Source organism: Rattus rattus, chromosome 4 (genome assembly GCF_011064425.1).
Source record: "Rattus rattus isolate New Zealand chromosome 4, Rrattus_CSIRO_v1, whole genome shotgun sequence".
NCBI lineage: Eukaryota > Metazoa > Chordata > Mammalia > Rodentia > Muridae > Rattus > Rattus rattus.
In genome coordinates this window covers 110,426,155-110,439,276 of record NC_046157.1, presented here as the reverse complement: position 1 = coordinate 110,439,276, position 13,122 = coordinate 110,426,155, and the positions used below count along the sequence as shown (strand labels likewise).

Sequence of the window (13,122 nt, the reverse complement as noted above, 5' to 3'; positions counted from 1 at the left end):
GCCCACCAAACCAGATGCAACCGGACCAAGGGATCACAGGTTACAGCCTCTGATGGCATGAGACCAAATGAACCTTCTGCTTAACTCCATTGTTGATGGAAAGCGGATAGGCACATATGTCAGTGGATAATTCTTACCTCTAACTGCTTCAGCTGATTCTTCAAGGCTTCTAGACTGTTCTCCATGGCTGCCTGATTGTCTAAGGGGGGCTTCATATCTTGAAGCAAGGCCAGATATTCATGCATTTTCTCAGTATGCTGTAAACACTGTTGTAACCCATTGGAACACTAGAAACAAAATTGGAAACAGTAATTAACAGCCTTTATGAAAGAAACTTAAAGTCGGCAACATGTATGAGACTGTCCCCACGTTTCCCACTGGAACGGTCATGGGAAAACGCGTATGTCAACTTACTTTTTCTTTTGCGCTGTCATCAGAAGATATTTCTTTTGATCCAGAAGTATATTCTGAATGGTCTGGGGGCTCACTGCATAGTTCTCCAAACTCCTCATCTCTCGGCAATGCTGCTGTGTGCACACCGGAGTGCTCTACCCCGGCTTCTCTTACAGTTTGTGGGTTCGGGGTGTAGTGATTTCCTTCTTTGCTCTTGAGGTCACTGCAGTCGCACGGCTTTTCTTCCACCATCTCAGGAGCAGCACATGGTGTTTGCTTCAAAGCTTCGGCCTGCTGTCTCTCAGCTGAATACCTATCCAATAGCAGCTTGCAAAAGGCGTTTTTAAGTTGCGGTGGAAACAATCCAGACACAAGGCCTCTTTCCTCTGGGTTGCAGACCGTCTGCGTTAATACTTTGATCAACTCAGATGTGCCTGGGGTTTCTTGGGTATGTTGGTCTTGCTTCAATATCTCAAGAAGACTTGCAATGCAGAGAGGGTCGCCTCTGTTCTCCGCCTTTTCTTCTGACGAGTTATTAATGGGGGAGACGCCAGGACTGGGCACATTGGATGTTTCATTTGGCAACTCAGACAAGATGGCTCTTTTAATTAAGTTCTGAATTGAAACTGTAGTCCCTGTGCAAGCCGAAGGGTCTCCCACGTCTTGGAGATTCATCTGAACTTTGTCTAAACCCCTTTTCAAGGTACCTCCATCCTCTCCGAACTCAGGTGTATGAACTCCCAGGGGCCTGGGAGATAAGGTGCGTTCTCCGTGTGGCTGTTTCTCGGTGCTTTCTTTTTCTCTGCTGCTTTCTAACTGCGGGCAGCCCACATCTAAAGTGTTATCGGAGGTGTTTCTCAGTCCATTCATATGGAGCTGGGCCTGCACAAAGTTGGTATTTCCCCCACACTCTGCCACACTTTTCTGAGGCAGGAGTGACAGTGTGGTGTCACTATGTTCTGGGGTGAAGTGAGGAATTCCTGCTTTTCCCTCAGACATACTTTCCTTGACACAAGCACCACTTGGCTGGATCTTGGCACCTGAAGGCCAGTCTCCTTGGGGAATGACTGGCTTCTCCTCTGCATTAGTTACTGTGGGTAAGTCGTCTTTCATGGGAGGAGAAGCTATGAAAGCACAGCTTGGGGTATGTTTCTTTGATTCCAGCACATCCACGTTTATACACTTATCACAATGCTCTGGAGAAGTGAACGGACCCGTCTCTTTCTCTGATCCTCCAGTGAGGGAATCTTCTTTCACTTGGCTCTTCACCCCAGAGGACCTGAGAGCTGAAGCTGGGTCAGCATGAGTCTCTTTAGAAGCCGAGGTGTCAAATATTTCTGCAAGAGTCTCAAGCAGAACAGGACTCTCACGGAGCCCCGTTTGCCCGTCCTTCGCCTCACAGTCAAGAGTCATGGTTGCTGTGTTCGGATCCCCTCTGTGTCTATGTTCCTCGGTGTGTGTCAGTAGAGGGGTAAACTGACTCTCACCCATGTTGGGGCTCCCTGCTGCACTTCCATTCGGGAAGGGGTTGAGACACCTTTCTTCTTCTCCTTCCTCTGGGCTGCTCATCAACCCTCCGTCCTCCCTAAAGCCTGTTTCCTGAATGGACGTCTCACCTACCCGCTGGCTGTTTTTGCCATCTCTACCTTTAACCTGACCTCTTCCAGTTCCCCGCTGACCCCTGTCGCTTGCTGTGAATGACAAGTGGCTTTCCTCTGAAGGTCCTCCTCCTAACCCTGCTTCAGAACAGACAATTTTGTCGGAAGGCCGGCCGTTTTTTGGCGATCCGTTCTCCAGGTATTCGTCCTCATCTTTTAGAATGTCTGTAGAGCCTGGCCCTTGAACCAACTCGACGTTTTCTGAGGCGGTGCCTTGGGCATTAGACAGCGACACACCTGTAGTCACCATGTGAGTGGACATACTTGCTCTGTCTTCCTCATCAGCTTCAGTGGTAAGTTCTGGATGATTGCTTCTTTCTGTGTCTCGACCTCTCTTAACAGCCGATTCTGGCTGTAAAACACGTCCACGCTGCTGCTTTTCCAACGGACTGTAATCGTGCATTCTGTCTAGGAGAATCGTGTCACTGACACTTTGGGTTTCCGCCCCGGGTTCTTTGACGGTAGCGGTGTACAACTGGTTATGGCTAGCATGGTCCGAGGGCTCTCCATTCTCACCTGCTACTTCTTGTCCTCCTCCCCTGTCACCATCGTCCTCACTGCTGTAGGTCCCATTGTCCTCTTCATCCCTGTCACTACCATCACTCGTATAAGGCCTGCTGCTTTCGATACTCTGTACGGAGCCTACCCCATCAGATTGGCTTTCTTGGCTGGTGTCACACTCTTCTCTGCCCCCTCTCCAACGACCGCCGGGTGTTAATGAAGTTCCTAAGCTCTCTTTCCTTCCAGTAATTTCACCATCAGTCAACGAGTCAGACTCGCTATGCTCAAGGTCAGATGGGTTCTCGCTTTCGGATACAGGCTCCACTAACTGTTCACTCATCTTGTCAGAGCCACCTAAATTAAATTGTTTCTGGTCAACTACATATAACTCAGGGCTCTTGGTACCCACAAGAAATCCCTGAGGAAAATGTATTTTGCCTCCCGCACTTAAGCTCTCATCCATTCCTCCTGGAGAAGACTCGGGATTTTCATTCTCTTTCAAAATGTCATAAAAAATATCATCAGGAGGAAGGGTCCTGTCATTTTCTTCCTGCAAGGTGTCATAGTCCTCTGGTTGCAAACAGTCGTGGTCATCACCTTGAAGGATTAGGGAGTCATGGTCCTCGTCTTCAAATAAGGGGGTGTCATAGAAATAGTCATCACTGTCGCTGTCTGTTGCCGTGTCGCTCTGCTGACCGGCCAGGAGGGATGTCTCATAGTCACACGCATCAATGGCTCCTTTAAGTGACAGTGGACGGCAAACAGATGTGTTGGTGTTGCATGAGCCATCCCCGGGGATCATGGTACAGGAGTCGTCTTCCACCTCAGACCCAGTTTTCTCCGTCTCACTTGTCTGCCGAGTGGTTCCGCTCTCAGCAGAGGCATCAGACATGTATTCATCACTGGAGTAGTGTACTTGAGAATTGCTGCACCCATTATCTACAGGCGTCTGTCCACAGGGCGCCCCCTGCAGGCTGACGCTGATAGCTGCGATTCCTAGGAACTGGTCTTGAAGCTTTTCTCCTGTGCTTCGATCAACTAGCACACTCTGGTCATCGGATGACAAAGTAGAAGCTTCGCATAAATATCCTGGGTTCTTTGGGGTATCACTAAAACTCTCCTGGCTGTGCCTCAACAAATCGTGGCTTAACAGGGCACTCAGCCGGGGGGAATAGTCAAAGACAGAGGGGCCCTTCTGTATATGGTCCTCATCCTCCGTTTCACTCGCATCACAAAGTCTACTGGTTTCTGATGTGCAGACGCCAGAATGGTTACCTTCGTCTGGAGACGCCTCCCTATCAAGCTCACTCTGATTCTTAAGTTCAGGCTGTGTTGAATATGATGTAGGTTTGGGGACAGGCACACTAGATGGACCGCCGGCCTTCTGAGCAACTGTTGTGTCTGTGAGGTTTTCTAGCCGAGGCAATTCGCCACTGTCCTCATTGTTTCCCATTTCACAAAGCTCTCCATTCAGGTCCCACTTTGCATTTCCAAGAGGCCCTTTATGTCCAGGGTGTCTGTAGTGACATTTATCAGAACCAGCTGCCAGAGTTGAACACCAGTGCTTTTCACTACTGGAAGCACAATCGGGAGAGGCATCAGGGACGGGTAAGACAGACAGGCTTTCTCTCACGGCTGTGCCGGCTCCGAGCTCCGCACCGCAGCTTTCCAGGAGCATGCCCACGGCCTCCTCCAAGTCTCCATCATGAAGCAGAAGCCTGCGCCCTGTGTTTGCATCCATGTAGCTGTTCACCATTAAGTAAGATAGGAATAACTTCTTAGTCTGTTCTGAGCTCTGAGCTGCAACTGGCTCTTCGTCATCGGAGCCATCCTCTTCCTGAGTGTAACGATGGGCTGTAGATGGCTGGAATTTGCAAAAAGAGAGCCACTTCCTGGCGTTTTTGCAGGCTTCCAAATCTCCTAAGTCTGGCATGTTGTCTGGCAGCGTCACGTGTTTTAAAACCGATGCTGTGTTGTTATCTATGATCCCCAGCCGCCTAGCGGCATCCAGATCGATGACCTGAGAGCTTTCTGGGAAGTAGAGAGCCGCGATCTTCTGTCTGCCATTCAGAATTTTGCAGGCTAGTTCATTTGTAATCAACTCTTGCTCTAAGGAAGAGGCTGTGGGAAATATTTCACCAGAGTGGGGCCAGATGAGTCCAACGTAGCCCCGCTGAGCCTCCAGAACCAGCAGTGCACTGCTGGACGTTATCAACTCGCACTGGACTGCTTCATCCACCGTTAATCGCTTAGCGGGATTCGAGTGCAAGATCCCACCCGTCCGAACCTGGTAGGTGAGGATACTGCTGGCAGTGTCTCGGTCAATCACTCCCTCTGCCAAGGCCTCCTCCACAGTCATTTTCTGACCAGAGTTGCAATCGACGAGACCTCCAGACAGAAGCTGGGCCCCTAACAGCCTAAACATGGTCTCTCGGTCTATGATTCCTTCGTGAGCTGCTCTCAGGATGCTAACGCTTCTGCCACACTTCAGTGTTATCCTGCCAGCTTCCTGTGGTTTCACTGGTAAAAGCCATATCCTGGTATTTTCCTGCAAAATACTCCTCTGCACCATATCAGTTAAAGATACCTTCTCAGAAGTGCACGGGTCAATAAGATCTTTGCAAGCAGCTTGCCTTTCCAGAACTTTGGAAAACAAGGCGGAGGAAATCAAGTTCTGTTGGAACGCCTTTTGTAAGGTCAGGTGTTCACCCGTGGCTGGAACAACCAGGGAGCCTGTGGAGAGCAGTATCTCCAGAACTCGGATGGCCACGGACTCCGAGATCACACCCCGGGCCAGAGAATCAAGCACAGGGATCGTGGTCGGCGAAGCCGTAGAAATGATTTGCTTCGCTTCATTTAGTTCTTTCAGTTGGCCCAGAATCTGTTCATCGACGAGGCCGTGCCTTTCAGCATCTTTGAGGTCAAAACACTTTCTTAACTCTGGTGAAATTAAACCAGAAATCACTAGCTGTGCTTCAAGCAACCTAATCCCTGTTTCATAGTCGATGAGGCCTCTTAAAACTGCCTGAAAGACAGAAAGGACCTCTCCGGTTGTCTGATCGATGGTACCCGCAATCACTTTATCTGGCTGAAAGGGAAATGCAGAAAGGCCCCGGTCAGTCTGGTCCTCCAGGCAATTTCTTGCAGCTTAGGTGTTTTTGTTTTAATAATAATACACTTAAGCATTAAAAAAAATGATCCTCTACTTACCAAGATAGCTTGTGAGTGTTAGGCAGCTCAATGCACAAGTGACCTACGTCAGTGATCTACTGAACAGCACGGGATGTGATAAAGCTTTGAAAACAACATGCATCTGTGAAGTGAAAACTGAACATCCGTGTACTGACAAGGTTAGTGAGGACACAAGAGTAGCCTGGCAGGGAGGAAACAGAACACAGATCCATCCAGAAGGCAAACCATGCTTTCTGCATCTGGGTGAGATTAGAGTCTAGTGACAAGAAAGACAGCATCAACTCCATGCTACTGATGTTTACAGCATACAGACTTTTCCAGGGATAAGTAAAAGACTTGTTACGTACCCCGCCCCAAACATGACAAATCATGTGGAAGTGTTCCTGGGAGTCACGGGGTTAAAACAACAAACAGCTTTTAACTATCGAACATTCTGCCGGGCACATTACTGGGAGCCAGACAATTTTAGGTGATTCTTTTTTTTTTAAATAAAAAAGATGTGAGAGTATTTTCACTTTAAGACATAGCCTCCCACCACTAAAATAACCCTCATGGATGTCTGACAATCAGAAACCCCCACGGCGTATCTCAGTGGTAGAGATGACCCACGGGCTCTTTTCTGACCATATTTTTATAATAAAACCCTGAACAAAATATTGAAAGAATGGCTTTGAGAAGAAGAGTTAGATGATGAACGAGTCCTCTTTCACCATGCAAGGCAGAGATTAAGGCATAGGATGATGGTCTGCACATGTAAGATAGCATTTTAAAAACAACACAGAAGCCTCCAAATTCTATCCACATACTCTCCGCATATAAACCCCAAGGCGCGTTACCATGTGTTTCCAGTCATGCCAGACCTCACATCTTGTGAGGAGCGTTACCTTCTCCTCCACCTTGACCTTCGCCTCTCCTGAGGGTTGTAACTCTTGCTGTTTCAGAGATTCACTGAATAATAAATTGTAACCTTCCTGCAGAGTTTTCACCTGTTTCTCCAAGTCACTTCTGTCTTCCTCTGTCAGTCTGCAATATACACAAAGTATCAAGGGGGCCATGTTAGCCGGCAAGTGTAACAGGATGTAACTTGCTTCAGTGTCCCTACTGCATAGAGCTTGATCCGGGTGTTTCTTGGGCCTCGAAATGATGACACATGAACTAAGGAGCCTGTATGAAATAGCCAAGATTCTTTTCTTTGTCTGAGAAAGAGACTAAAGAATTAAACTAATAATAGGTCAGTATCTCTCTAAGAACAAACACACACACACACACACACACACACACATACACACACACACACACACACACACACACACACACAGACCTGAGTAACTACTGCCAAGCTGATCAGGGACAGACTCTGAAGAAATATCACATACTTGTTTTGGGGTAACCATGACGAGTACATCCCAAAATGATTTAAGACAAGGGAAAACTTCTTTATCTGAATCACTGGTGAAAAAGGGCACTAACATCCCCCACATGCCCCACATCCCCATGCGTGTATTCTACGAACACACACGCACACATAGACCACATTTATGTCATTTTCCAAAAGGTAGTTTCAGAGTACTATGAGGAATTAAAACATGACTCAGAGCCTGCACCGCTGTTCGATGGCTACTAATGTTCAACCTGTCTGAGCCTGTTTTCTTGTAGCAGCATGCTCTGGCATGGCGAAAGCTAGCTGTGACACATAGCTAAGTTCACATTCCTCATGTTCTATTAAGCTGACCGTGATTCCTTTGCGTTCCACTTTTACAGTGTCAGGGATGATGCACACTGCCTCCTGTCTGATGAGTCGATTTTCAGAACGTAACCCTACACGGAATAAAAGGGCTAACAAAAGCCAACATACTTGTCTCCATGTTTAGCCAAAAAAATCTGTGTGTTTTGAAGAGCTTCCGAGAACTGCTCCTTCTTGGCTGATATTTCTTTACTGGAAATCTGTAAGGTAAGAAGGCACATTCAAAGCCTCCCCACAGAAAGAGTATTAAATAGTAACTAAAAATACAGAATTTTAATCAAGGCGAAAGTGGCAGGTGTATTTTCTGGGTGACACAATTAAGTAACATAGCAGCTATCGGTACGGCCTAAGAGCTCAACTCTCCTCAGCATACACAAGAGAAAGTGCAGTACCCTCTATTAACAGTGGTATCGTCTTCACAAGGGAACGCAACCCATCACAGTTCTTGAGTTTGTTCCGGCCCAACCATGAATCTGCCAAAGCCCAAAGGCTCCCTTGAAAGCACATCTCAGGAGACCTGTAGATCAGGTGGTAACTGCTAACCACAGCTCCCACCATCCTACGCCATCTCTGGCTACCAGAGAAGACAAACTCATGAATTATGGGAAAAGGGGTTTGTCCAAGACTTGTCCAGAACCCCATTTCCATTTGATCAAAATTTCCATTCCTTTTTTAAAAGATTTATTATATGTAAGTACACTGTAGCTGTCTTCAGATACACTAGAAGAGGGCATCAGATCTCATTACAGATGGTTGTGAGCCACCACGTGGTTGCTGGGATTTGAACTCAGTCAAAGAGCAGTCAGTTAAGAGCAGTCAGTGCTCTTAACCCCTGAGCCATCTCTCCAGCCCACAAAGTTTCCATTCTTATAAATGAATAGGGATGAGAGGAAATATTGGGCCAGCGAAAAGATGAGTTTACTAATTAGTCAATTTGCATAGTCAACTTGGTATGGCTATAGGAAATCACGAAGCTAAATAGAATCTCTGAGGACTCATTGTGCACATCAAACCACTCTGTCCTTCAGAAGAGAAAGCAGGTGTTCTGGTAGAACTGCAGTTAGGGCCACCATTTTATTTAAAAGTGTCCTATGTACTAGGCCTAAATCTAAGGAATGTTCTGGAGAATGTTGTGACTATAATATGAAGACACCCAGGTGTTCACAATTTGTGCTTCTTGAAGAAACGCATTCTCTCAAGACATCTTTGCTCTCAGGCTTATGGGCCTTGTTTGAATGCCTTCCTGTCTGATAGTGAGAAGCCTGGGAAGAAGGTATTTTAAATCAAGCATTTGAGGCCAATTACTTTGGAGTCTTTTGGTTGAAAAGCCACCAAATGCTTTCTGAATTCTTGGGTCTTCCATTTGTATGATATCACATCTCAAGGCCAGCCTGGGCTGCAGAGCAAGGGTAAGACTAGCCTAGACCTTGTCTGCCCCAAACAAAACCACCCCAAGAACAGAATACAAACTAGCAGGAATTCCCACCATCAATAAAGCACTACTACAATTTATACCTTAATGCCAAAGTCCTGAGCTTCAAGTGCTACACTGTGGAGCAAAACCAACCACCCGCTACAGTGTCCTAACACACGGGTAGCAATGGGCAGGGGAAAGAAGGGTATTCAATGGGAAGAGTGTACGGTGCAGAGGTTGGACAACAAAGCCTTCCTCGTGAAATAGAAAAGGCTCAGGAGAGGTCTACTAACTAAACACTCAACATTCACAGCCTAGACCGTATTCTCCATGTCTGACATGGGTGGCCCGTAGGACTGATGATGTCACTGGTCAACAATCCCAGTCATTCTAATCAGGGAGTTGATATATAAGATAAGGCTATAACCTAGTGGCTTGCTAATAATGAGGTCAATGAACACAGTTCTGGCTTTGGAACAGGACACCCTTTTCTCGATTGTTCTAACTATGCCTCTTTGGGCAAAAATGCCTAAGGGCCTAAACTATTTAATTTTTATTGTAAAAGCTTGTAACTCTGGGGGGGTATGGGGGTTAAGGTAAAGATTGATGGCTTGTGTTTTGTAGACTTATGACTCAGTAAATTCCACCCAGTTGGCATTAGGACCTCTGTAGATGTACCTGTTGCTTAGAGAAGTGAGGTTTCCCAGCTCTCTCCCCATCTCCCAGTGTCTCGCTGATATTTGATACCCATTTCTGCAATTCTTTAGCCTTTTCAACATGCTGTTTCTTCTCTTCATCCAGTGACTTCTGACAGGTACGAGTGGTTAAAGAAAAGAGAAAACAGAGAAAGATACATTCCGATAAACGACTGAGCTTCTCGACTAACCTCTCCTCTGTGCTGAAAACGAGAATGCACAAATGTTTCCCATCATGCACACGGGTTACTGAGATGTTTTATTCATTCACTTAACCATGCCCAACACATCGCACAGCAGATGTCTTTGTAGATGGGAATGGCTGCTCTGGCCACCCAGCTGCTTCAGAAGTATGACAAATAAGCGAACTCAACTTTATTCATGAGATGGGGAGGGGAGATTTGGGAATCGCTGCCTTTACATTAGCATTACAATCGCGGATGCCTTGACAGATGCTATCAGACAAAAGGAGAGAGCAAAGGGAGAGAGAGAGACCAGACACAGAGGATGCTCCTCCTCCAAACCCCAATGCACTTGTTAGACTTTAATTCCAAAGTCTCAACCAAAAGAAGAGTCAACAGCGAACACTTTAATATATAGAGAACATCAGGAATCGCTCTAGCCTCACAGGTCTGGAGCACATTTGCATGTTGTCTTAGATTCAGGTCCTGTGGTGCTCTGCGAGGTACTCTTCCAGGATGCACAAAGTATGACGTCATAGACGTGTTGAATTGATTCAGTGTAAGGACTACGGGAGGAGGTCAGGAGAAATGAGCCCCCGAACGTGTTGATGTTCACCATGCTCTCCCCATTTTCTAGGTAAAACCCATTTACTTTAGTGAGATAAGAATTTTAAAAAGTAACTGTTTCAAGGGTGGCCAATCGTTTCTTGCTTTCAATCTAAGAATGAGTTTATATTTTCTGAGTAGGGAGCTATTTCTAGCCTGCAAGAAACTAACAGCACTTCGGGCTGGTGACACAGTTCCTAGGCTGCACATTTAGCGGACACCATCTGCTCTGAGCAGATGGCAGGATGCAGCCGGCACGGCCTCTGCATGGAGTGAAACGCCCTACTGGGAAGAATAGTAGAGGTTGGATATCCCAGTCCCCAAGGGTTCAGACACTTCTAACAGCTTAAGTCCTGTGTGGAAATCAAAATCCGCTTTCTCCAAGGCCTCTTTATAAGTCAGCTTTCTTTTACTCTGGGGGCACATTATATTCCTGACATATGACTTTTGATCTTTGAGTCTGGTGGCAATGAGGACATCAATGATGCCGACTTGAAGGGCCTCTTCTATGGACAGCCTCGAGTTAACCTGAGGCTCTATCAGGCCCCCTGTCAGGTACTGAAATTCCAGGCACCGGATGCCCATCTCCTTACTGATAATATTAGCATTCACGGCTTCCGCCACTGACATCATTTTACTAGTGACAGGGTGGCCGATGCCTGTGATCACTAATTCACACTGGCGTAGCTGCTGGGCGAAGCCCTCATCAACAAGGCCTCTATGCAAAGCCTCAGCCACCCTGTACTTTTTCCCAGTTAGGGGATCAATGATCCCCCCTGTACTGACTTGGGCTTCGAGGCATCGAAGGGCTGTAACCCTATCAACCAGGTTTCTTCGGGAGGCTTTCAGCAAGGAGATCCGTTCCCCACTAGCGGTCAGCCAGTAGCCTGCAATGGGACTGTGCAAATCCTTCTTGGGAACTACCTTGCTCAGCAGAGAGTCAGCCAGTTCTGTTAGTGTGGTAAGGCCTTCTTGGTACTTTTGGACCAAGGCTTTGTCTAGCATTCCCTGCTCTATAGCTTCACTAACGTTGAACTGCAGGCCAGTTTTCGTATCGGTCAGCATGTGAGAAGGATGCCCGTAGGAGTCAAAAAATGTGGCTTCCTTCCACTGATACTGCTGCCCAGAGAGTTCGAGGTAAACACTCTTGTCGATCAGGTTTCTCTGGAAAGCCTCGAATGCCGTCAGTTCCGCCCCTGTTTTAGTATCTACCACGGCAATTTTGTGAGTCTTCTCTATGTTGAGATTGGATATTTCCCTCTCCCCGAATGGCAAGAGGAAACACTGGCAATCTACGTCAAACACACAGATCTGCAGTAACTCTGAATAATACAGAGCCTGCTTGTTGTTGGGATTAGGGAAGACTCTCGCGTTGCTGGACGGCTCGTGCAAGAACTGGAGGACGGCGTTGTTTAGCAAGCCCTGCTGCACAGCCGTTTCCGGGGGGACACGGACGCCTCTCACGGGGTCAATGACGCCCCCACTGGCAATCTGTGCCTCCAAGATATGTTTACCTTTCTTCCTGTCCAGCATTCTATTTTCCATGGCCTGGAACACTGACAGCGTTGTATTAGTATGGGAATATCCCAGAACTGCCTTCTCTGCCTCTAGGAGCCTATTCCTGAACTCGGGGTCGACGACACCTCGCAGGACTGCGTCTTCGACACAGTAAGTCTGACCAGAGATGGGATCGATAATAAAACCTGTTGCAGCCTGAGCCTCCAAAAGGGCTAGAGCCATCATTTTGTCTATTACGATTTTCTGGGCGGCCGAAGAGAACGACATCTTTTCCTTGGAAGATTCTAGATACAGTCCTGCGATCGAGGTGGCCTTGGTCAGAAACTTGCTAAGACTTCTCTGAACTTCTTCAACGGTCTTCAGACCGAGCCGCAGCTGCTCAACTGTTCTCATATCCAGAAGCTTCGCCTCGACCAGCTGCCTGCCAGTCACCGTGTGCCTGAGCCCTTGGAACTGAAACTCATCATCCCTAACAGCGCATGCTTGGTTAAGGTCAGGGCTCTGGGGAGTCTCTGACTCTACGCCTTTCTTAAGGAAATCTCCCTTGAGTCCACCAGACGCTCTGGACCCTTCCAGCATCCATCCACCAGCACTGAAACCCAGCCTCTTCTCTTGTTTTAAGGCCGTGACTTCTGTATGCACGCCGCACTGTTTGCTCTTTGCTATCTGCAATAGGAATGTTTAAGATGTTAAACGTGGCCCAAAGAGCACGGCACCTTATCAAATAGTCTCCGCCCCATCACAATCCCTTGTACAATAACTGGGTGAAGAATTGCCAACCCAGGGTAGGGATAACGATATTCTGAGAGACTCAAGTGTTAGCAACTAAATACATTAAAGCGGTCTGTGGGAGGAGGTCAGAATGAAACCTGGCCAGAGTACGCTAGGTATTGAAGGTAATATTTGATTCTTCTATCCTTTCCCCCCTCCCCCCTTGTAGTTCGGGGACTCTATTCCTGGGCCTTCTGCATGCTAGAGAAGCCTTCTACCACTGAGCTTCACTCACGACTATTTTCTATATATTTTTTTAAATTAAGTCATATTAAAATATTTACTTCATCCATCCCACGTGTGTCTCATCTCAAGCATTCATAAGTCAGCAGCAATTTACAGCAAACGCAGCCAAAACTGCTGGAAAATTACATTATTTTTTTTTCTCCCCTCGCACACAGCTAAGCATATAAAACTGTTAAAAATCTAGTCTTGGATGGGGGAGGGG

General features: G+C 47.1%; 1 protein-coding gene across 7 annotated transcripts in view; it reads right to left on the bottom strand.

Annotated features, from left to right (window-relative positions):
• Dst (dystonin) overlaps positions 1-13,122 on the bottom strand; it is a 396,852-nt gene that overhangs the window by 119,555 nt on the left and 264,175 nt on the right. For 4 of the 7 annotated variants that reach the window (XM_032900896.1, XM_032900898.1, XM_032900899.1 and 1 more), the window contains 3 exons: positions 9,581-9,709; positions 7,600-7,688; positions 6,629-6,767 (listed from right to left, as the gene is read on the bottom strand). In XM_032900896.1, coding sequence (XP_032756787.1) covers positions 6,629-6,767; positions 7,600-7,688; positions 9,581-9,709 — 357 coding nt within the window. Of the gene's footprint in view, positions 1-137; positions 288-414; positions 5,641-6,628; positions 6,768-7,599; positions 7,689-9,580; positions 9,710-9,823; positions 12,570-13,122 lie in introns of those variants that run through there. The other 3 variants (XM_032900894.1, XM_032900895.1, XM_032900901.1) reach the window with 2 other exon arrangements.